A 10,621-nucleotide genomic window follows, 5' to 3' on the forward strand; every position below is an offset into this window, starting at 1 on the left:
GATAGGTTGTAGATCCTTGATGATGCGTTGGAGAGGTTTTAGCTGGGGGCTGAAGGTGATGGCTAGTGGCATTCTGTTATTTTCTTTTTTGGGCCTGTCCTGTAGTAGGTGACTTCCAGGTACCCTTCTGGCTCTGTCAATTTGTTTCTTCACTTCAGCAGGTGGGTGTTGTAGTTGTAAGAACGCTGGATAGAGATCGTGTAGGTGTTTGTCTCTGTCTGAGGGGTCGGAGCAAATGCGGTTGCAATACAACAACAAAAGAACTTCAAAAACAGACTAACAAGAAACTACTGAATTGGAATTAATTTGCAAACTGGACACCATTACATTAGGCTTGAATAAGGACTGGGAGTGGATGGGTCATTACACAAAATAAAACTATTTCCCCTTGCTTATTTTCCTCCCCCACTGTTACTCACACCTTCTTGTCTACTGTTGGAAATGGGTCATCCTGATTATCACTCCAAATTTTTTTTTCTCCTGCTGCTAATAACTCACCTTAACTGATCACTCATTATAGTGTGTATGACAACACCCATTTTTTCATGTTCTCTGTATCTATATCTTCCTATTGTATTTTCCACTCCATGCATCCCCTGAAGTGAGTTTTAGCCCACAAAAGCTTATGCTCAAATAAACGTGCTAGTCTAAGGTGCCACACGTACTCCTTGTTCTTTTCATTTGGTTTTTGTCACGTATCTTAGGCCTCACTGCAGCATGTAAATAGGGGCAAGTGCTCGCTTGGCCCTTGTGTTATGCGGTATGGACTGAGGGCAGTACACCTGAACCATTATTCTATATTAAGGGCTCTGCTGAGTGATAGTAGCAGCACCCCATTTCCACTCCACCCCCACCACTAGTTATTGAAACTAAGAATATGCCGACAGGTAATTCCCCTCCTCCCAGATTTAAATCTAATCAAGAGTGATGACTGACATGGGGGGGTTGCTATGTTAAAACACATAATTGCCAACCTACAATTAAAGTTGTCTGTGCAACTTATTTAGCCCTGTTGGGTATATTATATGACTGTTAGACTGGATACATATTCTTCCCAGCCTCCCCGCTGGCCCAGGCTCACCTATTTGTCTTGTCACCATCTTCCCCAAGTCAACTATGATCCAGTGACAAATGAGAAATGTGTTTGGGGATAAGTTAGTTTCCTCACCAGGCAGTAGGTTTTTGCCTAGTTTCTTCCTGCATTTAAGCTTCATAGTGTCCTCATACCAGAGGAGAGGTCTGCTAGTAGAATGTTTGGCAGAACAGGCCAAGCAAAGGGCAAAACCAGACTGAGGAATAAGCTTGATGACTTGTACTAGGACAAGATGGTCTGACTGGCCCTGTTCAAGCCCTCTCACAAGAGGGGGCTGAATGAGCATGACCAGAATGACCTCACTACTGCATTGGAGTTCACTGTAAGAGATGGAAATATGTTTCATGCTCCAAGAGCCAAAACTCAAACATTAAGTTCCACAATGTTGTTACTAGTTGGGTAGTCATAGCAGAGTGACCTTTCATACCATTTTTTGCACCACAGTGGTCAGGATTGTGTCCCCCTAGCCCAAGGCAGGTAGGACAGGTAATGAGTTCCTTCCCAGGAGAGAGTGTTCAGTGCTCCCTTCTGCTATTATGCCATCCCCACCAATGCACATGCTAAGTGCTTTCAGCAAGCCAGAGCATTATAGGCACATGCTTTTGACATCAAGAGCCATAAGGCATTAGTTCAAACTGAAGCGGAGCTGCATTAGTTGATTGCCACTACAAGATACCAGCTATGATCAAACCAAGGCAGTCTATGTTAGTAGAATAGGGGGAGTGGGTGAAAGTTTCCATTAAAAAACTGCTTATCCTTTCCACCACTTATCAAGTTTGCTTTCTACACCTTAGGAGGTGCTGGGGTGGTCAATGACGAACAAGAGCATAGGTCTTGAATGATTTTTTTATTGAGATATACTAGTTTTACTAGCTGAATTTCTCCTCCATCTCCATGCAGCAGCCAGGAGTGACATGAACAGAGTCCCCAGAAGAAGTGCTCCACTGGCCCAGGCTAAAGTCCAGGATGCTTTAGTGTTCAGAGGCAAGCCTGCCAGAAGAGAAACTTGTTACTAGATATGCTCCCAGCCTGCTCTGGGCAGGACTCATGTGATCAGACATGGCCTCTTGCCCCCAGCCTCTTACTGCTCAGGACAGACCACCACCCTCAGCTATGAGAATAAATGTTGCCTCCGAGTCAGATGCCATTTCAGATCTGGCCAGAACACCCATAGGATACAGCCAATAAGGGCAAGTCAGTGCCAGAGTTTCTGCCCTGGCTCAGTGCCCATGTTCAGGGCCACCAGTTGTGGAGAAGGTCCCCTTGAATTGACCTTTGTACTACTGGACAGCTCATCTTATGGAGCACCTACCCTTAAGTCCAGAGGTTTTAGACCTAGACCTATACCATGACTCAGACAGACACTTACCCAATTTGTTCATGGCAGCTTCTCTCTTTGGCCTGTCCTGGAGGAGAATCACAGGTCCCCTACTGGTGATGTGGGAAAGGCCATCCTGAAGATGCTGCTCAGAGCTCCTTCTGCCCCCTGTAAGGCAAGCAAGAGGTTAGCTGTGAAACCCACCGTTCTCCCACAGAGTTATCCTGTGTCTGGAGGGAATCCAGAGTTGCCTACTCTGGTCTTCATATCATAGTAGGGTAATTCATTGCTCAGGGATTGAGTACATCATCCTTTCCCATTTGGGAGCCAAATTTTCATTGATCAGCTGCTGTCAACCACTGCCACGGGAAGTGAAAATGTAATTACTCCTCTGTATCACAGGGGGTTTGTACCCAGAGGGGAGAGTTCATGACAGGAGCAGGTGAAGAGGAGGACATGCCTAGTTCCTCAGAACAGGTTTAGAGAAACCTGTGCCTGCCGGGCACTGTTATCCCATCCTACAGGGAGAAGGGAGGCAGAAAAGCTAGGATACTCACGGGCTGCAGCTGGGCAGGAGGTGGTGCAGGATGCTAGCAGGGAGGGCTGGCACACTGAGGCACTGCAGTGCAGGTAAACCTAGGAGAGAAGTGAGGTGGTTAGGGCCCTGCTGCTCTTGCAGTTCAGAAGGGGTATTGGGGCAGCAAGCTCCATACAGGTTTAGTGGCTGCCTTTGCATGCTTTGTCATGATGCCCTGCTTTTAAGGGTGTGAGGACATGTTTAAATTGAGGGAGCCCTCTTCACAACTGAGTGCCTTGGTGATAGTCAATGCATTTCAGGGTCACCCCTCCCATTCAGGGGAAGATGGCAACATCCTGAGGCTCTGGAGTTGCTCCCCCACCTTTGCAAGACTTGCTCAAGCACACCTTGAAGAGTCTTATCCTGCATGGATATGTTCTACCTAAAACCATTCAATGGAAGGGAGAGAGAGTCTGGATGAGACCAACACTGGGAGTTTAAGCTATAGAACAGCAGGTTAGACAAGGAATTTCACAAGTAGACCTGGTTAGGAGGCCCTCCTCCCCCTCAGGAGGTTTTACCCAACACTTCAGGTTAGCCTTAATCTGTAGTCATGCATCAGTTCAACAATAAACTCCATTTTCCTATGGGAATGGATTGCCTTATGGGAGTTGTAGTTCAGATGCCTGATGCCCTCCCCCTGGATTGAGCTCAGCTCCATGTTTGTATAGCACCTACCCTCTGAGGCCATAGCTTAGTATAACATGGGACTCACTTGGAACACTGTGCCTGAGCTCTTAGAGCAGAGATACAGCCCTGTGCATTGAGAGTGGTTTTCCCTCTTTCCTAGGAAGGTCAGATAGCCTAGTTTAACTGTCAGCAACTAGAGAAGACCCAGTCTCCCATACATGTAGTAATGGTTTTAGAGCCCTTGCCCCTCCCTGATGCAAGAGCCAGGAGGGGAAGCCAACACCATGATATGGAAGGGTCACTTATTGATTAGAAGTCATACTGGGCCTGTAACTGTCTGCTGGGAAGCAGAGTCCATGAAGGTGAAGGTGCTGATGATGAAGCGCTGGTAGTGAGATGGGAACTGCAGCCCTGTGGCAGCACCCACAGGCACCAGCTGGGTTTGGTAGTTGTCTCCTGTATATGGGCACCTAGGAATGAGGAAAGCAGTACTTAGAAGGGGTCCTACACTCCCCAGCCCCGTGTGACCCTACACTCCAAGGGAGTCACTCACCCATCCACCAAGATCGGCCACTGTGGCTGCTGCTGAGGATTGGCACTGGGAGTGGCCCAGCACTGGTGGAGAACTAGAACCAGGTTTGGGTCAGTTCTCTGCAGCATCCGGACCTCCACATAGATGGGGTCACGCAGGACCTTCACCACAGGGTAGTCTCTGTCTGCATAGTAGGATCCATAACCCTGCTCTAGAATAAGCCAGATGGACAGGAGTCACTCCATGGAATTAGAGACACTTAGTCCAACATGTATGGCCTGCATCCACACAGAAGAGGCCCAACTTCTCAGTGGCAGGGGTAGAAGGGAGAAAAGTGTTTCCACTACTTTAATTATAACCCAGAATGAGAGAGGACAACCCTCTAGGGTGGTCCTGTAGTCTCCAGGAATTAAAGATTTCTGGATGTTTCATCACATGACAGCCAACCAAAATTGGCAACCCTACCCAAAGTACATTAGCAGAGCTGCCTTTTCTTACTAGGCAGAGACAAGAGAACAACAACTTCTCCTATAGACAGCAGGAAGTTCATTTAACCTGAAATACATCAGTGTGATGCCATAACCCCATGCCAAGGGTACTCAGTCTTTTCTCCCACCATCACCTCCCCAGACCCACTCCATACTACATTTAGCCTCCCCTCCCATTAAGGCAAGAGCTCAGGCATAGACCACAATCCTGCACCAAGTAGTAAGAATGAGACCTGCCCGGGGGCTGAAGAGAGTTAACTACCTGTGGCAATGCGCAGCTCCAGTGTGAAGGGGCCAGGCTGGAACACAGCAGGGGGTGGTGGCAGGGTGAAGACTTGGATGCTCACAGGGAGGAAGTTACCACTGGTAGAGTAACTACAGCGGACATGCAACCTGGGAGAGTGAGAGAAGCCATCAAGTGTGACAGCTAGTCAGGACTAGCCAGCCACTGGGTACATTTAGTTTGGGGGTGTAGATGGGCACCAGCCAGGAGGGAGGTCATGAAAGCTGTCAGGAACCCCTCCCACCCAGAAGAGGAAGGCTGCAGCCCAATGGCCCCAATCCTCCCACATCCTTGAGCCTTGGAGGAGACAGGCCATGAAGTGAGTTAAGAGAATCCAGGATAGTGAGGGAGTCACTCTGCAGCTCCTGGTAACTGCCATGTAAGGGTTGGCTGGAGGAATATCTGGTCCTAAACTTTTGCCACTAGTAAAATGATCTGAACAGGGCTCACTTGAGAAGCAGCTCTACAAATGCAGAGGGGATTAGGAGTGAGCCTCATGTGGTTACCTGAAGGTGCTGTCCCGGGTGATGGATCCCAGACTCCAGGTTATCACATCCCGATTTGCCACCAGTTCATTTTCATACACACCCATGGCCCCATCCATCTGGGATGGAAGATCAGTCAGAATATAAGGGTTGGAAAGGACCTCAGGAGGTCATCTAGTCCAACCCCTGCTCAAAGCAGGACCAATCCCCAACTAAATCATCCCAGCCAGGGCTTTGTCAAGCCTTCCTTAGAAGTTTAAGGTCATGAGATTCCACCACCTCCCTAGGTAATGCATTCCAGTGTTTCACCACCCTCCTAGTGAAAGTTTTTCCTAATATCCAACCTAAACCTCCCCCACTGCAACTTAAGACCATTACTCCTTGTTCTGGAATCAGCTACCACTGAGAACAGTCTAGATCCATCCTATTTGGAACCCCCTTTCAGGTAGGGGAAAGCAGCTATCAAATCCCCCCTCATTCTTCTCTTCTGCAGACAAAACAATCCCGTTCCCCTAGCCTCTCCTCATAAGTCATGTGTTATAGTCCCCTAATCATTTTTGTTGCCCTCCACTGGATGCTTTCCAGTTTTTCCACATCCTTCTTTAGTGTGGGGCCCAAAACTGGATACAGTACTCCAGATGAGGCCTCAATGTCAAATAGAGGGGGGGACAATCACATCCCTTGATCTGCTGGCAATGTCCCTACTTATACATCCCAAAATGCCATTGGCCTGCTTGGCAACAATGGCACACTGTTGACTCATCCAGCTTCTCATCCACTGTAAACCCTAGGTTCTTTTCTGCTGAACTGCTGCCTAGCCATTTGGCACCTAGTCTGTAGTGGTGCATTGGATTCTTCCTTTCTAAGTGCAGGACTCTGCACTTGTCCTTGTTGAACCCCATCAGATTTCTTTTGGCCCAATCCTCTAATTTGGTCTAGGTCCCTCTGTATCCTATCCCTACCCTCCAGTGTTATCTACCTCTCCTCCCAGTTTGGGGTCATATGGGAATTTGAGGGTGCAATCCATGCCATCCTCCAGATCATGAATGAAGATATTGAACAAAACTGGCCTGAGGACCAACCCTTGGGGCACTCCACTTGTTACCAGCTGCCAACTAGACATGGAGCCATTGATCACTACCCGTTGAGCCCAAAAATCTAGCCAACTTTCTATCCACCTTATTGTCCATTCATCCAGTTCATACTACTTTAACTTACTAGCAAGAATACTGAGGGAGACTGTCAAAAGCTTTGCTAAAGTCACCACGTCCACTGCTTTCCCCTTATCCACAGAGAGGGTTCTCGTCATAGAAGGCAATTAGATTAGTCAGGCATGACTTGCCCTTGGTGAATCCATGCTGACTGTTCTGATCACTTTCCTCTCCTTTAAGAGGTTCAGAATTAATTCCTTGAGGACCTGCTCCATGATTTTTCCAGGGACTGAGGTGAGACTGACTGGCCTGTGGTTCCCAGGACCCTTCTTTAAAGATTGGTACTACATTAGCCTTTTTCCAGTTGTCTGGGAAATCAGTCCATGACCCCTCAGCTCTGCCCCTTTCATATAGCCAGGTTGGGGACAGATTAGAAGCCAGATAATTTCCCAGTAGGGTTTGGCATGGGATCAGTTTTAGGAAGGGACCTGCCAGTGCACCTGGTTCTTGACCCACACAACCCTGCTGTTCCAGTCTAGTTACCCCATCTTGGCCTCCCAAACCTTTACCTGGAAAGTTGTGCCACAGGCAGAGAGTGGAAACTGGAACAGGACAAAAGCATTGTTCTTCACCACAGGGACACAGCCAGCACTGCTCCCACTGGCCAGATGCACAGAGTCCAGAATCAGGGGTGGCAGAGTCACATCCCGAGAAACCACAATGGAGAACTGGCCATCTGGAGTGCACTGTGCTGTCACTGGAAGTGAGCAAGTGACAGGTAAGACAAGGCTGGGGAAGTCTCTCCCATCTCAGGGAGAGTCTTAAACAGTGGATTGGAAGGCAATAGCTTGACCTAGATCTAGGCCAGAACCCCACCAAGGTCCACTATACCCCTTTGGGTCCCCTGGAGGGGTAAGTACTAGGTGCTCAAAGGTACATTGACAATGGACTCCATATTGGCCACTGCAGCTCCAACAGGGAATGTGGGGTGGATTTTGGGCCATGAGCCTGGGTTTATTACTATACATGGCAAAAAACACTGAGACAGTCTTCTTATGATGGGTGGAATGTTAGTCTAATATCAGGGTTAAAAGTAACTAGCACAGCACAAGGTATGTTGCAAGCCCTATTTAGCCTTCCATGCTAGGCTGGCCAGCCATTCCATGCCCCCTTCTCACAATGAAGACAGTCAGCTGTATTGGCTATTCATATGCCTAAAAACTCACCTGTATTGCCATAGTAACAAGGCTTCAACCTATCAGTGGGATTGTAGCAACAGCCTCGTTCTTCGCAGTCTCCCTGTGTGATAGGCGGAGGTATGCAGGACAGTCTATCCTGGCTCTGGATGGCAGCACAGACACTGGGGCTTGGAGCATCCAGGGCTGAAAGAGACAGCTGGAAATTCATAAGGAGATCAGAGCAAGAGGGAAAGAAAAAACCAAAAAACAGGTGGGGCAAGATATGAGCCCCTGAGCATATGCCCTCCTGCTGGGGCCTTGAGGGTTGCACTCTGGACCCATGCAAGTTTACAGAGGCTCAGTTGAGTTGCTCTGAGGAGCATGGTCCAGGGTCTTGAGTACCAGGTGAGGGGCTGCCTGCCTCCTATCCCCAAATTTTATCTCCCTGCCACAGTTTTCATCTGTGAAGTGGCAATGCTTAAAATGGTCTACCTCAGAGGGATGTTTGAGGATTCAGTTTACACAGCACTTCAGACCAGTTAAAATGCAGTGGTGTGGGTAGCTATTATGCAAGACAGATGCATCCAGCTCAAAAATACTCAGAGGCTTGAGTCCAAGACCCAGTCTGCATAATTCTAGACTCAGACTACATTCATGCATGTTAACAAAAGGTTAAGTTCTTTATAACTAGGACATCCTGATAAATCTGAGAGTTCGGGGGAGAGGGGGAAAATGAGACAGGTGCTGTAGGCTCTACTACAGCCTAGAACAGTGACACTTGGATTGATGCTCAAGAGCTGCAAATGGCTCTTTAAATCAGCCTTTTAATATCATGCACTGCAAAGTCACAGGAGACTCATTATCAAGGTGCTGGTACTATGTTATTGAACAACTGTAGTTAGTAAAATATTTGGATGGACATACACACCCTTAAATTCATCTAGAGCAGAGCTCTGGTAAATACTTTCAACCCCCTGGAGTTTATACCATGGGGGTGGCAGAGAAGAAAGAAAAGCAGCTCCAGGAAATACTAAGACTTTAAGGTAGGTAAGTAAATGAATTTACACTACTAGGGATCTTTTGGGTAATGTGGATTGCTAATTTGGCTTCTGAACCACTGAGGAGTGAGTATAACCAGCCTAGAACTCCCCAGTCCATGACTTGGGTCTCCAGGTGCCAATGCAATACAAATACAATTAAATCCAGGCTCTGAGAAGTGCAGCCAACCAGAGGCATGGTGGGGATGCACACTGGCAAAGGAGGATGAGCAGGAACTATGATGATTGTGTGCGTCACTGGTCCCATAATGGTTACCTTGCCATAAGGCAGAGACAAGGAAAACAGCTGGACCTTCTCTGTGTAGGCCTCCCTTAGTGTAACTGGAGCAAAACAGCCATCTTTAGATAAAGCATTCACTCACCAGTAGTCAAACTGCCAAGTGTGTTTCACAGAAGACACTAGACTCTTACCTGGCTGGGCAGTGGGGCATCTGAGCACCTTCTCTTCAGAGAGAGCCCTGTACCCACCTGCATCTGTCCCTTCAATCCTAACCACCATCAGGTAATTTCCATTCTGTAGAAGAGAAACCCACAGGAGTCAAGACTGTTAGAGCAGCATTACAAGAACCCTATGCAGGCACCACAAGTTCACTCACCCATTCATAGATGTAACAACCATCATAGGAAGCATCAACTTTTCTGGAGCCATCTGGAGTCTGAGACACCCAAACCCCACAGGTGGAGTCGTTCTGCAGAGTGTGAGACTGACCAACAGTATCTAGGGAACCCCAAGAGGCAAGAACAAGGAGGTCAGTATACAGTACAGAGGAAAGTGAGTGAAGGAGTTATTTAACTAGCTATTAATAGCTCTGCATCCCCTCCCCTCTAACTTCCTATAAGGGATAGAGTTTGGGGCTAGTCTTAGGGTCTACAAAAAGACAAGTAGAAGAGTAGCATACAGGCACCTAACCCTCAGAGGCTATACCTCTGAATAGCACTGTTATAAGCAGAAACTCTTGACTCATGTAAGCAGTTACTCAGTTGCATTAAAGGATGAGCTAGCTATTAGACAAGACTTGGATATCAGGCTACAGAGCTTCTGTTCCTTCTCAGTATAACCACATGCTGGTATGGGAAGACACTGCCAGGTTCTTAAAGCCTTACTTTTGCTTACCCCAAGCAGTCAGTTCATAGGACATCCTTCCCTCCTTGCTTGGAGGTAGAGAGAGCTGCAGGCTCTTCCCGCCACAGACTAAGAAGCTAGAGTTCTCTAAAAAAACATCCCAAGTTCCCAATACCAAGGAACAATACAACACACACAAGAGCACAGCTCCCAAAGGGCAGCTATTCTGCCCTACACCAGCCATGTTGATTTCCTAACAGCAACCCATAAAGCACTTACTCTTAGCCTGGCACATTTATATCCCAGAGGCAGCTATGATTGGGCAGAGCCCAAGTGATAATTCCTGCAGTAACAGGTGAAACTAGCCTACCCACTCCCCAAGTTCTATTAACACCCTCCCAGAGCCAACACCTGGGGGTGTTCAGACTTTTCACAATCCTTTCCTTCTAGAGCTGTAACTTTGGTGGTGGGACTGAGCTGACTGGCACCTCTCAGAAGAAAGCAGGTATTGTAGCTGTGTTCATGTCCCTTTACTTATGAGCTTATTTTATTATTTGCTATTAGAGCCCCAGGGAGGCTCTGAACCATTCTCCCTTCTTGGAGTTTGTTTCTTCCTGCTCCAAACTGTGTTGCTGAGCCTTGCCTTGCTGTGGAATCAGCCTACCCCTGCTCTGTGATTGGAGCATCCCATGCTGCTAGGCCATCTGCCAGGCTGACACTAGACTTCATTCTCCAGGGCTGTTATGAGCACTAAGTTTGCCACAG

General features: G+C 47.8%; 1 protein-coding gene across 1 annotated transcript; it reads right to left on the reverse strand.

The window, feature by feature from the left end:
• Nucleotides 1-1,940: 1,940 nt before the first annotated feature.
• Nucleotides 1,941-10,100, reverse strand: LOC140916447 (zona pellucida sperm-binding protein 4). The gene is made up of 12 exons (XM_073358097.1): nucleotides 9,908-10,100; nucleotides 9,390-9,511; nucleotides 9,205-9,307; nucleotides 7,784-7,939; nucleotides 7,127-7,314; nucleotides 5,428-5,525; nucleotides 4,901-5,031; nucleotides 4,172-4,361; nucleotides 3,941-4,088; nucleotides 2,969-3,047; nucleotides 2,463-2,579; nucleotides 1,941-2,083 (listed from the first exon to the last, which is right to left on the reverse strand). Exons 1-12 carry the CDS (start codon nucleotides 10,098-10,100, stop codon nucleotides 1,941-1,943), a joined length of 1,668 nt encoding a protein of 555 aa, XP_073214198.1.
• Nucleotides 10,101-10,621: the final 521 nt, after the last annotated feature.

Source organism: Lepidochelys kempii, chromosome 1 (assembly GCF_965140285.1).
Source record: "Lepidochelys kempii isolate rLepKem1 chromosome 1, rLepKem1.hap1, whole genome shotgun sequence".
Taxonomy (NCBI): domain Eukaryota; kingdom Metazoa; phylum Chordata; order Testudines; family Cheloniidae; genus Lepidochelys; species Lepidochelys kempii.

Excerpts from the sequence above, each read along its gene's own strand:
- LOC140916447 (XM_073358097.1), bottom strand. The coding sequence starts at position 10,100 with ATGGCTGGTGTAGGGCAGAATAGCTGCCCTTTGGGAGCTGTGCTCTTG. Across the intron at positions 9,512-9,907 it reads CTATGAACTGACTGCTTGGG|ATACTGTTGGTCAGTCTCAC; the intron begins GTAAGCAAAAGT and ends GGGGTTCCCTAG. Across the intron at positions 5,032-5,427 it reads ACCCGGGACAGCACCTTCAG|GTTGCATGTCCGCTGTAGTT; the intron begins GTAACCACATGA and ends TCACTCTCCCAG.